The 16,481-nt window shown below is 35.6% G+C and overlaps 1 protein-coding gene across 1 annotated transcript in view; it reads left to right on the top strand.

The window, feature by feature from the left end:
* The window catches only part of LOC149808330 (son of sevenless homolog 1-like), a 107,988-nt gene that overhangs the window by 39,873 nt on the left and 51,634 nt on the right, over window positions 1-16,481 (top strand). Inside the window, exons 7-12 of the mRNA XM_089975882.1 lie at window positions 4,293-4,403; window positions 4,992-5,090; window positions 6,310-6,437; window positions 10,972-11,102; window positions 14,088-14,276; window positions 16,307-16,430. Of these exons, the coding sequence (XP_089832008.1) occupies window positions 4,293-4,403; window positions 4,992-5,090; window positions 6,310-6,437; window positions 10,972-11,102; window positions 14,088-14,276; window positions 16,307-16,430 (782 nt within the window). The remainder of the gene's footprint in view (window positions 1-4,292; window positions 4,404-4,991; window positions 5,091-6,309; window positions 6,438-10,971; window positions 11,103-14,087; window positions 14,277-16,306; window positions 16,431-16,481) is intronic.

Genomic DNA, 16,481 nt, shown 5'->3' with positions numbered 1-16,481 from the left:
TCATTGGGGGTTTTTTCTGTATTTTATTCCATGGCTCTATGGAAAATCATATTTTATGGTTGGCTGGTAGTGGTCTAAATTGGCAAACCAATATCACGAGTACTGGAAGTGTAATGTAGTTGTCAGTTAAATTGTCATGGGTATCTGTATTCAAAGGTTGATTCTTTTGGGTCTTTTGGAAAAAGTTGTGGTTCATAGCTACCACATAATCTACAGTTACTTCTTCAGTTATGTTATCCTATCATAATACCTTAGGAGTAAGAGCACTACCTCACAAATGCATCCCTCCTAGTTTAACTTTTAGCTATAAAGAAAGCAAAAAAAATTCTGTCCACATTTAAAATTGCAGAGGGTACTCATGCAGTATACCTGGAAAGTGTAGGATGTGAATTGGGCCACATGTGTGAAATTGCACATTTTGGAAAGAAAGGTTTCAGTTTTTGTCTGACAAACAAAAGGCTAAGTAGACAAACACTATCAAAGAGGACACCACCTTGGTCAGTAATTTCCTTTTGAAAGCAGAGAGCACTACTAAGGTAAAGAAAAGTAGGTGAACCAAGGAATCCCAAATAGTCCCGGATCTGCCTTCATCTTTTCAACTTTTGCAAAAGATATTATTTTCTGTAGAGAGCCATTCAACACGTCCTGTTAGGTTTGAAGCAGATTGACATTGGTTAGCATCAACTCAGATACTGATGCAGTCTGGGACCATTTACAGGGATCCATTATCCCCTAAACCCATCCCAGCAACATGAACACAGAAAAGATTGCTCCAGAGGCCTAGTGGTTAGAATGTCTGCTTTGGATGCAGGAGGTTGTAGGTTTGAACCCTGGCCAAGACATACCAAGACTTATAACAATGATACTAACAGCTGCTTTGCTAGGTGCTGAGCATTGAAAGGTTAGTAAGATGGCCTGTTGTCAGGATAATGTGACTGGGTGGGACATCATGCTACGTGTCTGTGGCATGATGCCTCAGTGCTAGACATCACTATAAACTGCCACACTGCAGACATCATACCGATATGACTGAAAAATTTTGAAAGCAACATTAAAAATCTAAATCACACATACACACACACACACACACACAGAAAAGAGCAAAATGAGGGTCAGGGTGTGCGAAATCCATACTTGGCCATCAGATATATATTGCTCAAGGTCAGTACAAATTCTGATCAGGCATAGATTGATGCCATAGGGGACTACTCACTTTGATAAAGTATCACTTGTCCTGGTAGCAGAATTCCAGCACTCAAGGGGATAACCCATTCGGATAACCCATTCATTACAGTGCCAGGATGGACCAATGTTACTCTATATTTAGTTTAGTGCCAAGCAGCCCAGTTTCTGTTGCAGTCATGGTCATTCAGTAGTTACAAAATGGTCCATACCTATGACAGATTCAGGTAGGCCTGGTGCCTTTATAGACACAGCTCAAATCAGTGTCATCACTGACTAATGTTGAATGGTTATAGAACAGCCCTTGACGACGTATTATTATGGTCCTGAAAACCTCAACCATGCTTGGACCATGGATGATACAGTCAGTGATTATCTTCAAATGACGATACTATATTCTAGATGTGCTTTAAGTATGGTTTGGATTCATTCTTGGCAAGTATTGCTAATACTGTCTCAGTTATTGCAGATAGTGTGTGCATCACTCCACTCATCACTTTATGAAGAACTACACTCACAAACTATTGTTTTTGTTTGACCCAATGATGACTAGAGAAAACTTAGCCTTCCATACGTCAAATTAAGAATTTTTTCACCTGCTACCACCTGAATGTTGCCCACCTCCTGCTCCATCAGCAGAACTGTATAAAGTCCCAGCATCCTCGTGGCCAAGAAAGATCAGCCCACATTCAAGAAGTTAACACAGTCTGGTTGAGTGGTTTACTTGCAATATTGGCTAGTAAGGCAGTTAAAAGATCCAATTTTGACAAAGTGTACAGATAAGACACACATGCCTTTATTTCATACAGTAATCCACGCTGTAGACTGAGATTAGCAAACCTGGGGATGTCAAGATCTTCAATACAGATGGACTTGGAAACACGTCATTGACTCAATGCTTAGTCCAAAATGTCATTGAAATAGGCTTAGTGTTTGACCTGGTCTGTATGTCAGTCTTTCAGCAAGTGAAAAATAGCTAAGCTTCATCTACCAACATTGTCTGTTGGCCACATGTGTGAATCATTTTTACAAATGGTGCATATGCTGAACAGGGTTATACAACACACACTTACCAGTGCCATGACATTGACAGTGAATGTACAACTCAGTCGAAAGACATGCGTAACTCTCAGTGTCTTCTTTCTTCAAAGAACATCACAAGGCCACTGTTAGTTCTTGGTGATCTTTACAGAGAAGAGCATAGAAACAGGAATAACTCCTCTAGGGCATGCCAAATGGGGAAATATCCTTAAAGACCCTATATGCATTCAAAAGCAAGATGGTTTTCAGTGACCAAAGATGACAAGAAGCAGAGATTCCCCACTCTCTCTCTCCATGCCAGCCGCCTTCCTTTATCATATATTCCTACAGGGGAACTCTCAGTTGGTTAACTGTGAAATGTTAAATACATTGCCCGAATGATCCATGCTTCCTGCAAATTGTCCTTAAACGGCTTCAGATTACATTCAGTGCCCTTCCCCATTGTCCAAGGCCCCCAATACTTTGAGTGTCCAGAAAGAGTCTTTCAGGGCCATAGTTCTGAATCAGGTTATAGACAATCTTCTCAGATAAAGGGTGTATAGAGATCTCAGATAAAGGGTGTATGGAGATCTCAGATAAAGGATGTATGGAGATGCTATAACTTGTTCTGAATGCCACGTGTATGGGATACTTCATAGTAAGTCATTGTAGAATTGCAAGATGTGTATCTCTATGTTCAGACATACAAGTACGCCAGGAAATTCCTGAGGTTTGTTGGGACATAGTATTTTAGTTCAGGTCACATCTCCTTTGGGCCATCATCAGTTTCATTTCTACCCTGCCTTGGTGATTTCAGGTAATCAAGGACAAATCACACATCTTTCCATCTCAACATTTCACCAAAGAATTCCATGACTGCTGGGTCTCAGTGCAGCAGCAGATCTTAGTCTCAAGTCACTTGTATATGAGATCCTGTCCAGTGATGCTGTTGTCTCTGTAGTGACTGAAGCTTTGCACACTGAAGCAATCAGTCCTTGTGTCCAAATATATGAATACAAATCCCAGCAAATGGGAGAACCTCACTTATGGTGGGTGTTCCATTACAGGTCAAGTCTTCAGGATTTGTATGGATGCCAGCACAGAGGGTTGGGTCCCACATGTCCTGCCATTGACTTGGGAAACCATTGTGCTCTTGCCTCCTCAGAACCAACTTTTGCATGTCAGTATATTTGAGATGACAGCAATAGCTAATGTATATCATTGGTGGCAAGACAAGTTATATGGAAAGGGCATACTTATCCTATCTGACAACTCCAGTGTGGTGAACTCTCTCCACAGACCTGTGCGACAAGTTGGGGATTTTCTCGGGTGGTGTCATCTACAATAAAATCCAGAATCAAGTTTATCACACCCTTCCAACCTTCCTGATCTTATATCCTACTGGCATAGTGTGCATTCCACTCCAGTAATAACTGAAGTAAGGACAGAATTGGGTTCCAGGACCTATATCTGAGTTAGGACAGAATTGGGCTCCAGGACCTATATCTGAGATCACTTTAATATGTCTCCCATATATGTGGGCAGACAACTTTTTTTTTTTTTAATAGTTGAAGGCTAAAGTTGGGAGAGCTGGGTTAGTGTCCTAAGACATTATGATTGGGTAAGCATTATCAAAGAAACATTTGTATTCTAAAAGTTGGATTTTTTTTGAATAAATGTGATTTCTCTGGATTAAAAAGGGAAAAGTGAGAAAAAGAAAGGAATTTTGTTATGTGTTTAAAGTTGATACATTTAGAGTCTTTCTGAGAGGTTATCCTGGTTTAACATGAAGCAGGTGAGAATGCATGAATCTTCTGGATAGGATGTTAACTGATTGCAGATTAACCTCCCATCAGTGCTGGTACATATCAGCAGTGGAATTTTCAGGGTCAAGCTAGACTGAGTGCTTTGCTCAGGAGTGCAACCATAATGGCTTGAGTGGAACCCAGATTCTTCACCTTCTGATACTACAAGCCTGAGCCCAGGATATAACCTAAACCCCAAACCCTGTGATCCTGAATCTGTGGTGTCTATCGTTAGGCAATGTTACCTCTCAGTTTTGTTAGTGTATGGTTTATTTCTGATTGTAGGATATGGCCTTTAATTGTTATGAGAAATATGTGGAGGACATGTTGGCACCTAGAGGCAAGGAGAGGTTGCACACCCTACTACAGAGAGAAGATATCAGTAAAACTCTCATGGTAACTTTCTGTTCATTTTATTGCAGTCTTGAAAATTGCTTTCTCTTTTCTTATTATAAAAAGGACATAAATATCTATACTTGGGAATATGTTACTTATAGTGAAACTTTTATTTGACAAACCCCTGTTGGCTGATGAGTCATATCTTTAAGTTTTTAACCAAAACTAGCCTTCAAAATTCAAACTACAACAATCTGTCAATGTTCCAAGTGAATTCATATACACACAGGAATTTTTATTTCTTCAGCTGCTATCATTTTCTAAATCGAGCTCAGGTTATGTCTTAGAAAGTTTATTAAAAAAATTATCCCATGTTTTCCCTTTGTGCTAATGTAATGAGTTTTCATAATATTAAATTATGTAAATTAAGCATATTGAATTTATAACAGAATTTTCACTGTTTATTCATTGGTATAACACATTTTGTCCAATTATTTTGCGTCAGAAAAGAAAAAAAATCTTGGCAGATTTAAATATGATGTTCAAAAGAGTAATATTTTGGCAAACTTAGTTGTCTTTCAAAATTTTTAAAAATTTTATGCATGTGAAGATATTGTTATTTATTGCATTTTTGTACTTTGCTCACAGGAAGACGGGCATGGGTTCAAGGATGCTATGAAGTATGTCCTTCCCAAGCTTCTTCTGGGACCAATCCATCACTGCCTTCACTACTTTGAAGTCCTCAAGGTCAGTTCATTCAGTTGTCAAAGGGAAACATGGTCTAATATTATACTATACTAAGTCTTGTTCTTTTAAATGCAACAATGATATTATTAGCAATGGGCATATCTGTGCTATATTTTATACGCTCACTGCAATAGTAGAAATGAACATAATTTGTTGCTGTCAGTACATCTGTACATTTGACCTGCATCCATTCACTGCAATAGTAGAAATGAACATAATTTGTTGCTGTCATTACATCTGTACATTTGATCTGAATCCATTCACTGCAGTAGTAGAAATGAACGTAATTTGTTGCTGTCAGTACATATGTACATTTGACCTGCATCCATTTTATTACAATAGTACAAAGACTATTTATTAAACTTAGAACAATGAAATGTAATACACTTCATTAGTAGATGACCTAGTTAGATTTGTATGGCATTACAGTTTTTTCTATTTTTAAACATTTTAGCATACATTAAATTTCTTCAGAATCCTCAATAGTGAAATTGCTGACATAACTGAAACTTAGAACAAAAAAGTTTAAAGCCTCTTTGTACAGTTCATAATTTTATTGGGATTTTCTTGACTCCAAAGTAATATGGGGAGTTCCTCTGTAAATTTTGCTACAAATAATCATGTAACATTCAACATCAAATATGACTTCTATTACTGAAAATAGAAAATCCTTTAAATGACTGTTTCAAAATCCTCTCTGAAGAATCTGACTAATTGGACTGCAAGCACATTGGCATTGAGGGCTTTCAAAGTTACATAAATTATATGAATCTGCCATTACATATAGTTAATGCTACTAAAAATAGAAGAACATTTAATAATTTTTTTTACAAACAAGCATATTAGAATTTGATGGAAAGCAGCCTAGGTTTGAGGCCTTTAACATTTTTAGAAATGATGCCCATTCACCATCAAATATGGCTGTCATTTCTAACCCCCAAAATATTTACTTAAATAATGAGCAGTGTCATTAGAAATGTATGCAGAAAGCATCCAACTTACCCAGATTTCTTGGCTGACTACTCTTACATTTGACAGATGTCAGAAAGCATCCAACTTACCCAGATTTCTTGTCTGACTATTCTTGCATTTGACAGATGTCAGCCAGGTGAGTGATCTCGAGATGTCTTGTTGTTAGTGGTATTTAGGTTGATCTGTCAAAATTGTAATTTAAAAAAAAAGCATGGTTAAAATTGGTCCTTTTGCTTTTTTTATGCAGGCTTTGATTAACTGTAGTGCCACTGAGGAAGATAGGGACTGCCTGGAGCAGGCAGATGGACTGCTTACAGCACTCAAAGCCATGCTGGAGAAGAAAATCACTGGCAGCTTCCTCAAGAAAAAACCATGGTTAGTGCCTCGATTTTATAGTTATTTTGAAGTGGCAATCATGCTGATATCATGGCTTTTTTGGCATTCATTACCTTATGATGTACTGTTGAGCCTGCCTTAAGATGAACTTATTTTAACCAATCCCCTGTCTTTAACAGTCACATTTTAAAGGTCTTTACATGAAGATTTAGAAGAAATAATCTTGTATTAAGCAGCTACATGTCTTATGAATCCAGGTGTTCTCTTCCATAAGGTGATAGCTGTAGACTAGTATTAATATTAGTACCCTTACTCCTACCATGTGGACAGGGTACTAACAGGAGCATATACGTGTCAATGGAGCAAGCCGGGTGTGATTCACACCCGGTGCTCTTTTAGCCTAATAATAACACTTTAAACATAATCCTTGCATATAGTCCAGTAAATTGAGTAGTCCTCTTATTTAATACCGGAAGTATCGAAAATCATTATAGGAATAGTTGTAAAATCTCGTTTACCTTTTATAGCCGATATTTTCATTTAGATCGTCCGCCATATTAGTTCAAATAATGATTACATCTGTTCTCAGCCTCGTTTGTTTGTGTGCCATATAAGGACATTGACGCCTTATTTGGAAACTTAAACAAATCGTAGTAAAAATTTGGTGCTGTTTGAGTCAGAAATTCCGCGCATTAAAAGTAAATACAGTTTATCGGCAACTTTGAAATTCCACCAAGAAGCGATTATTTGCCACTTGATTGATAATAATATAGCATAGACTATCCAAATATGGTCTGGCAAGCCTTATGTAGAAAAGGGGTCACGGCGAGAGTCTCGTGTTATCTGTCATGGTGGACACGATGAAGTTAGTGAAACCATGCCAATTTATTTTATCATGTAAGGGCTTAATAAATTCAAAATAAGCCAAACTTCTTTCACAACATGATAATACTTATGTAGTAGATTTCTACAGTTTGTTTTTCTGACTTTAGTGATGATATTTTTTGCTCCGTTACATGATATGGGATCAGTTCGTAGCCTCAACCACAACAAATCAAGTTGAGGCTACGACATCATAGCTAGCTGTAGACAGGTTTGACTGTGTATAAAATGAACATTTTGATAAGACCATAAACTCGTGTTTCTGAAGTGTCTTATCTTTAGGAATATATCACCATGGTTCTGTAATGAGCAGAACATGGAAAATTTGATACCATAATTTGTTGCAGCCAAAAGGAATGTGTGTGTGTGTGTGTATATGTATATATATAATGGTAGTTTATATATATTGATTGTAGCAGGTTTTTCATTACAGTTGTATTTCTTGTTAAAAATTCTAAACTGCATTTATGGGTGACAACTCCAAATTGAAAGTGCCTTTACTGGTTCCTAAGTATGTTCTAGTGGAATAATCCAAAGTGCCATTACTGGTTCCTAAGTATGTTCTAGTGGAATAATCTGAAGTGCCATTACTGGTTCCTAAATATGTTCTAGTGGAATAATCTGAAGTGCCATTATACTTCCTAATATGTTCTGGTGGAATAATCCAGAGTCATAAGTTATGTAGATTACATTATCACAGGAAAAAATTATTATTATTAGTAAAATCGCCATGTTCCAGACTGATATTATTAGCTAAAATTTTGTCCTTGGTCAATGTTAATAAATAATATGAGATAGTGGGACCTTTGTCAGAAACAGTAGCATTTTTAAAACCTGTTTCTTAATTTCTGATAATGTTCTTTCAGTTTTTTCTGTCAGTGATTTAAAAATGATGATTACTGTCTTTGGAATTGCAAAATTTGCTCAGTTTTGATTTTTTTGTAAGTGTATCTTCCTATTTCAATTTCCAGAGAATGATGTGAGATCTCAAGTTTTGTTTAACTCATTTTGTAGCCTTGCTCTCACAGCTGGCTTTGGCTTTCATTGCTATGCAATGAAATTGAAACTAAGGCTTGGGGTAAAAACAAAGTGGGAATAAAAAAAATTGGGGCATTGGATGGCACTGTGAGCATTAAAAAAGGAAGATTAAATTTAATAACAAAGAATGCTATAAGATTAATTTTCTTGTTTATTTGCCTAGCATGACTTTTTTGACATCATGCACAGTATAACCATGCTGATGTCAGTGCATGCACAAGAGATCAAAATGTATTCACTTGATATGAATAATCCTCAAAGCTTTTACTGTATTTTCCCATGACTGATATCATTCAGTTCTTTGTACAGATACACTGTGGGCAGGCCAAGACTAGCTTTTATACATCTTCCATTGGGAGGAATGTATTATGCTATGATGTTGTCTTTATGTTGGTTTGTTGCCAGTTTGGTTATCACAGAGTCACTTTAGTTGTCCACCACTGGGTAAAGGTCATTGTGATTGTAACAAGGAAAATGGTTACCACAAAATACATTGTATTCTTCACCAACTACAGTTACCAAACTTTGTGGATAGCTTGCATGTGGTGCAGGACAGTATCATATTAATGTAGGGCTCAAGATGACTTTGAATTAAATAAGAAAAATGGTATCTGCTTAATAACTTGAGTTTTCCAGCATCTGCAGATATCAAACTTTGTGGACACTTTGTATGCAGTATAAGGCTGAAGTCACTGAGATTGAGAAGAAAATGGTTCCTGCATGATAACATTATTTCTATGCAACATATCTCAACTATACTAAGTGGATGGTTTATACACAGTAAGGAAGAAGGCTACAGGTTGTGGGGGTAAATGTTCAAAGGTTAAGGTCACTGACACAAGAATAGTTTCTGCACAATAATATTAGTTCTGCATCACAGACCTAGCCTAGGTTTTGTGGGTGGCTTGTACTTAGTTTAAGGAAGAAGCCAATGATTTGGGGATAAAATGGTCAGTGGCCAAGATTGAAAGAAGAAAATGGTTTCTGTGCTAAAATATATTGTGCCATTCATGGTGCTTGTTTATACAAAACATTTCCTATCCGAAGTGTATAGGTTGTCAACATTTATTGCTATTTTAAAATGCTATAGTATATATAATTTTAATTATTTTATCAAGATAATTGAGTTTTTGGAAGTACATTTTCTCATAATGTTTAAAATTCAGGTTGCTTTTTTTGATGCAATGTTTTTTCTTCTTAAGGATATAATAGTTGAATCTAAAGCTAGAGGTTCAATTTTCTTTAAAACATCATACATACAATTAAGAAAGTATTTATAATAATGGTTTATAATCTTGTTACCTTGAAAACCTGTGACCCTTTCCATACTTTTATGGGACACTGATAAAAAGTTGGCCTTAAAAGAGGTGTCAACTCACATAAGAGGGAGATGAACAGTACTGTAAAAGTAGCATAGTTTGTACAACCATTAAAATTCTTAAATTTACATGATTCTGTGAAAATTCTTTCAATTTCTAAATTGTTAATTTTATCTTGGAATTGAAAAACTCCTTGAAATTTTCCAAGAACTCCTTGAATATCTGAGGGAATACAAAACAACAAAATATATAACTTTTCTATTTAGAAATGATTTTTATTTACATATTGTCACAAAAATATGTATAAATAAGGAAAATAGGGTAAAAATTGTTTGGATCAAATAACACACACATATGTAGCTAACAGCAGTAATATATGGAAAAGTTTCAGTTCCTGTAAGATAAAATACTGCTTGAAGACTTAGGAAATCCTTTCATGATGGCTGTATGAATCATGTCCTGGAATGAAAGACAAGGTGTTCTCCCATCAAAGGCTGCCCTCCCTTGAGTTTCTAACATGCAGTCTTCTGTAATTATGTCCCTGCCTGTATAGACATGGATGTGTACAGGAAACCTTGTGTCCATCTGTCTGTTCATCAATTCTTTCTGAAGTCTAATTAGTGCACTTAGTCCCATAATTGGATTGCCATGAAGTTTGGTAAATATGAGGGTTATCACATGACAATACTCATATGAACAATAAATTGCTTCTGCAATTGTTATTTCTTGCCATTTTTTTCTTGCAGCTGAATGCAGTTTATAATCTTGTAAAAACAACAGATTTCATTGCATTTCCATGCGATATTATGATCATCATTGGAAGATACATACATCTACAGATAACTGTATTGTGGCTATCTTTTTTTAGAGTTATTGCCCCCTTTTTTTAAATTACCTGAGAGAGAGAGAGAGAGTGAGAATTGTGAATGCAGTTTGCCTTGCAATTTTGCATAGATTGCACTCTGACTTGGTAAATATTATGGTCATCTTCTAATCATTTTGCTCCCATCATTTTTGTAAGATTTATTTTGCTTTTTGTCTCTCAGCTGGATGCAGTATACGACAGACATTTGGGAATGTAACTACTCTTGCTGTTTTAAGATCATCAGATGACATGTATGTTGACCAGTCATTATACAAGCTATTTTCACTATATTTACTGTTAAGATTCATCTCAATCTTGGGGTAGAGGTGGGTGTGGGAGAGACAGGGATATATTTACATAAGCAAATTGATCACTATTCCTCAAGTTGTCTAAATAATTATCAGAATCATTATGTCATTACTGAGTAAAGATTGTTTTCAGATATTGTAATCCTTTGGTCTTTTTTTAGGGAAATCTCTCTTAGGTTACAAGGCAGAACTGGTCGACAAGCAGTTGTACAAAAAATGTACGAGTTACAGAAGAGCATTGATGGTTGGGAGGGCAAAGATATATGGCAGAGCTGTAGTGAATTTATTATAGGTATGTATCAAGATTTTATTTATCTTATTTTTTTATAAGGCTATAGTTTTTTTTATTTATTGAGACATTATTTTTTTTTGTGTATTGTACAGCATTTTGTCACTCAGGATGTGGGAGGTCATGGGTTCGATCCCCGGCTGAGTCATACCAAAGACTTACAAAAATGATACTAACAGATGCCGCGCTTGGCGCTCAGCATTAAGAGGTTAATGTTAGGACTGGTCAGCCTGGTGTCAGGATAATGTGACTGGGTGGGACATCATGCTACATGTCTGTGGCATGATGCCCCTGTGCTAGACATCACTATAAACTGCCACACTGCAAACATCGTAGCGAGATGACTGAAAAAATGTTACAACTATATTAAAAATCCAAATCACACACACTTGATAATGCTTTGAAGAAACATATAAGTTGGGAGAACTGGATGGGGTTTTCAGCTGATAATGAATCAGTGATGACTGGAATTCATAAAGGAGTTGCATCCTATATTTTGAAAATGTCTCCATCAGTGTACTTAACAGGTTGTCCCTGTCATTTGATGCACCTTGCTGTGGGAAATATAGCTGATGAATTAGAAGGAAAGTTCCTGAAGTATCGACCTGACAATGTACTTCATGCAGACAGAGTTGATTTGCAGTGGCACCTTATTTCTCAGCTCGAAGACCCTATCACTGGAAGATATACATTTCCTTTTCTTTGTCATGTTGTGGAGGAATGTTGGTTCTTTACCATTTTAATGCTGACTGAGAGATTGTTCAGTATTGTTAACAAAACTAAAACTGAGTTCAGATGCAGGCTCAGTAACCCAGTACTGTGCTCTGCTGGGGTGCAAAACACTCCTGGTCTCAGCTTGTGCAAAGTGTTTTTGAAATGCAACATGACGGTCTGTAGCTTTCTAAAGCTGAAAGTGCTACCTATGAAAACTTGAAGCAGTAATTGATGTCAAAAGACCTGAGGGGTAAATAAATTATTTTGTACATATGTTCATTGAATTTATCATGTTATATGTGGATTACTCTTTATCTGCTCGGATTAGTCTTTTTGTCCACTTGGATTACACTTTTTCCACTCCAGGGGTTGGTGTATATGCACATGACAATTTGATGCATCATCATACCTTTATCATGATAATACTATATATTACAACAGCATACATGCCAAACATTACGCCTTGGGCATAATCAAGATACTTTTTTTCACCAAATTATGTTTTACACTGTCCTGTATATGGATTATGCTTTTATTGGTATATTTAAGAATAAACAAAAATAAAGCAATAAAAAGTTGTTTTTGCTATTACTATTATCATCTCTTTAATTTCACTCATAAATTTGAGAACGTTCTTTAAAAGATTATTGCTGTGTAAGAATAGTGTAAGTGTACTTTCCTTATTTGCTATTATAGCAACTGTATATAACCTGTTTCCAAGAAAACAGATGGGTTTCTTCAGATATGAACTTTTCCTCGCTGATTCATTATATTGATAAGCTAGCTAGTTAGCGGACCAATCTGTACTTTTAAACAAAATGGCACCAGATGTTATGCAAAACACTTTACGATGTGAGTTGTGTAATGTTATATGATGGAAAATATTAGAGCCAATGGATTTTTTCAAACTTAAAAATGTGTCAGATCACAAAAAAGGATAAATCAACACCACATTACAAACTGTATAAGAAGAATATGAGAGTAATTTACTACAGCATTCTGAGCAGATAATCATGCTCATTGCAGAATTCCCGTTCACATTCAGCAAAAATTGCACATGCAGACTAATTACATTGAGTGCAGAATACAAATAATTTTTCAGTATATTTTTTTTTTTTTTTTTTTGTATTCTAATTCTAATCCATATGGATCTACCCTTTGTGACAAGAATTTTGACTAGCTGCAGACCCTGGTTAGTAGCAAAATTAATGTATATTTTTCATATGTGTGCTGTAAATCTGGCATGTAATATACAGATTACACATTTTACACCCAAATTACTCTCTTTTGCCACTTATAACAGCAATAATTATGCTTATATCTCTCAAAAGGTTGGCATGTATGCAACAGATTCAATGTAAAAATGTAGTTCATAAAATTATTTACACTTGTAAGCAGATTACTAGATTTGCAGACTGGTTTAATTTGTCCCCTGGTATTAGTATTGTATATTATTGTTAGTTTTAACAATCCAATAAGCTTAACATTCCTGAACCCTTTAAAGCACAAGCATTATGTTGTAAAATAGTGATAAATTATTATGACAGAGCTGTTCACATAAAAATGAACATTATGCTTTATAATAAAAATTATATTGGGATTATGATACTTATTACTGATATTGGGAGTACAGTATTGTGACATATTAATCGTATTTGGTCTAGTTTATTGTGATACATACTGATCATATTGTCACTAGAGTATTGTGACAGTGATTATATTCACACTAGAGTATTGTGACATGTTGATCATGTTGTCACTAGAATATTGTGTCATATTGACACTAGAGTATTGTGACATGATCACATTAGAACTTGAGTATTATGACACTTATTGATCATATTGGGACCAGAGTATCTGACACAAATTATTCATATTAGGACAGCAGTGTTGTGATATTTATCATATTGGGATCAGAGTATCTGACACAAAATATTCATATTGGGACAGCAGTGTTGTGATACCTATCATATTGGGATCAGAGTATCTGACACAAATTATTCATATTGGGACAGCAGTGTTGTGATACCTATCATATTGGGATCAGAGTATCTGACACAAATTATTCATATTGGGACAGCAGTGTTGTGATACCTATCATATTAGGATCAGAGTATCTGATACAAATTATTCATATTGGGACAACAGTGTTGTGATACCTATCATATTGTGACATTAGTGGCAGTATGCAGCATTCATCACTTTAGTTAATTGGTTTGCTGGGATTAAGAGGGCCAAAGGTCTGTGATGCTAACTGACTTCTTTATTGCACAGATGGAGTCCTCAACAAGCACATGAAAGGAAAGACCACAGAGCGACATGTTTTCCTATTTGATAGTTTAATCATCCTTTGTAAGCCAAACATGAGACGGGCCTCTGTAACGGGTCCACAGGGGGAGTATAAATTGAAGGAGAAATTCTACCTCAGGAAGGTGGAGATCAGAGACAAGGATGATACAGAAGGTGAGGATTACTGTTTGAAGATCGTAAGAATTCAACCAGAAGGGGTTCTCATTTGATGAATAATCATTTTTGTATCGCCAGCAAAGCATATGCAAGATACAGTGAACACTTTTCCAACTATGTTGGCATCAGCATAAACTTTTTGTATTTAGACATTGTTATATGTACAGTAGGTCGCAGTGATAAACTTTTTATGCTCCATTAATCACATTTTTGCATTTAGCTCTGGTTCAATAACAGTGTTGGACATATAGTCATGAAACTTGATGGTGATATTCATTTTTAATGGTGCTACTCAAAACATGAAAAAGTAGGTGTCAATGACTTACTTTTCATGCTCCAGCAACTTTTCAAGTTTTTTTATACACCTGTCAAAGGTGGAGTTTTCTGTTAACAGTGTCTGCCCTTCTATCTGTCTGTTACCAATTTTGTTTCAGCACAATTACTCAAGTTGTCCACCATCTATAGTTATCAAACTTTGTGTGTGGCTTGCACTTTGGATATTGAAGAGCCCTGTCAATTATAACAGCAAGAAGAAAAATGGTTTTAGCAAAATAACAACCGTACATACTAAACTTTTTGGATGGCTTCTGATCTAACCATTTTGATTTTAAAGGGAAAATGTCAAGGTCACATTGATTGAAAGAATAAATATGGCTTCCACAGAATAACAAAATATATTTTATGTTACTGTGGATACAAAGTGAGCATAAGTAGTATACAAATTTATGATATTCTGTCATAGGGTACTAGCATAAGAAGTATAAAAGTTGATGGTGTTCTTCCATAGGGTACTAGCATCAGATGTATACAATTTTGATGATGTTCTGCCATAGGGTGCTAGATTAAGGAGTACAAAATTAATGGTGTTCTGCCAGAAGGTACTAGCATCAGATGTATGCAATTTTGATGATGTTCTGCCATAGGGTGCTAGATTAAGGAGTACAAAATTAATGGTGTTCTGCCAGAAGGTACTAGCATCAGATGTATACAATTTTGATGATGTTCTGCCATAGGGTGCTAGATTAAGGAGTACAAAATTAATGGTGTTCTGCCAGAAGGTACTAGCATCAGATGTATACAATTTTGATGATGCTGTGCCATATGGTGTTAAATTAAGGAGTAGAAAGATTATTGGTGTTCCGTCAGAGGGTACTAGCATCAAATGTATACAATTCTGATGATGTTCTGCCACAGGGTGTTAGATTAAGGAGTAGAAAAATTATTGGTGTTCTGCCAGAAGGTACTAGCATCAGATGTATAAAACTTTGATGATGTACTGCCATAGGGTGTTAGATTAAGGAGTAGAAAAATTTTTGATGTTCCGTCAGAGGGTACTAGCATCAAATGTTTAAATATTGATGATGTTCTGTCACAGGGTGTTAGGTTAAGGAGTAGAAAAATTAATGGTGTTCTGCCAGAAGGGTACTAGCATCAGATGTATAAAATTTTGATGATTTTCTGCCATAGGGTGTTAGATAAGGAGTAAAAAATATTGATGATGTTCTGCCATTGGGTACTGGCATACAAAGTAATATACATGGCTCTGCCTCTTAATTAATTGCATAAGAAGTTTAAAAATTGTTTGTTTTCAAGAACCACTTCTGTGGTAAATAAAACTACAGTACAGTAATTATATAAACCCAGTTGTCTATAATATATTTTCAATTTAGGTGGTTAATGTTTTCTTTTGATGTACTGTTTTTAAGACCATGCCAAGGTTTAAGCTTCCATCTCTCTGAGGTCAGTGGGAATTTCCTCTAGCTTTTCTGGTTAAATTTCAGTTCAAAGCATTGATCACTTCACACCAACTTTTTATATATTTTTAGCATGTTGTGTAAGTTGGTGGAACTTTATGTAAATTTAACATAATTCTTCTGTTGACAAGTTGGTTGCAACGTGCAGTCCATCAGTGATAAATACAAACTCAGATTCTGTGGCATCATCCTTTATTTTGGTACTGTTGTTGTTATTGCTGTTATTATTGTTTCATTAGTTATTGCTATTGTTATTGTCATTTTTTTCTTCAGATTATAAGAATGCCTTTGAGATCCAAGCCAAAGATCATCCCAATAACAGCATCATTTTGGTTGCCAAATCTGCTGAGGAGAAAAGTAATTGGATGGCAGCTTTAATAACACTTCAAACCAGGAGGTAATTTTTCCATAATGATATTGAACTGATTTAATATATGATCTAAAATAG

The sequence above is a fragment of the Sinohyriopsis cumingii genome, chromosome 1, assembly GCF_028554795.1.
Source record: "Sinohyriopsis cumingii isolate HCF-2022 chromosome 1, ASM2855479v2, whole genome shotgun sequence".
NCBI classification, from domain to species: Eukaryota; Metazoa; Mollusca; class Bivalvia; order Unionida; family Unionidae; genus Sinohyriopsis; species Sinohyriopsis cumingii.
The sequence above is the reverse complement of the archived record's forward strand: the minus strand, read 5'-3'. Positions and strand labels throughout refer to the sequence as shown.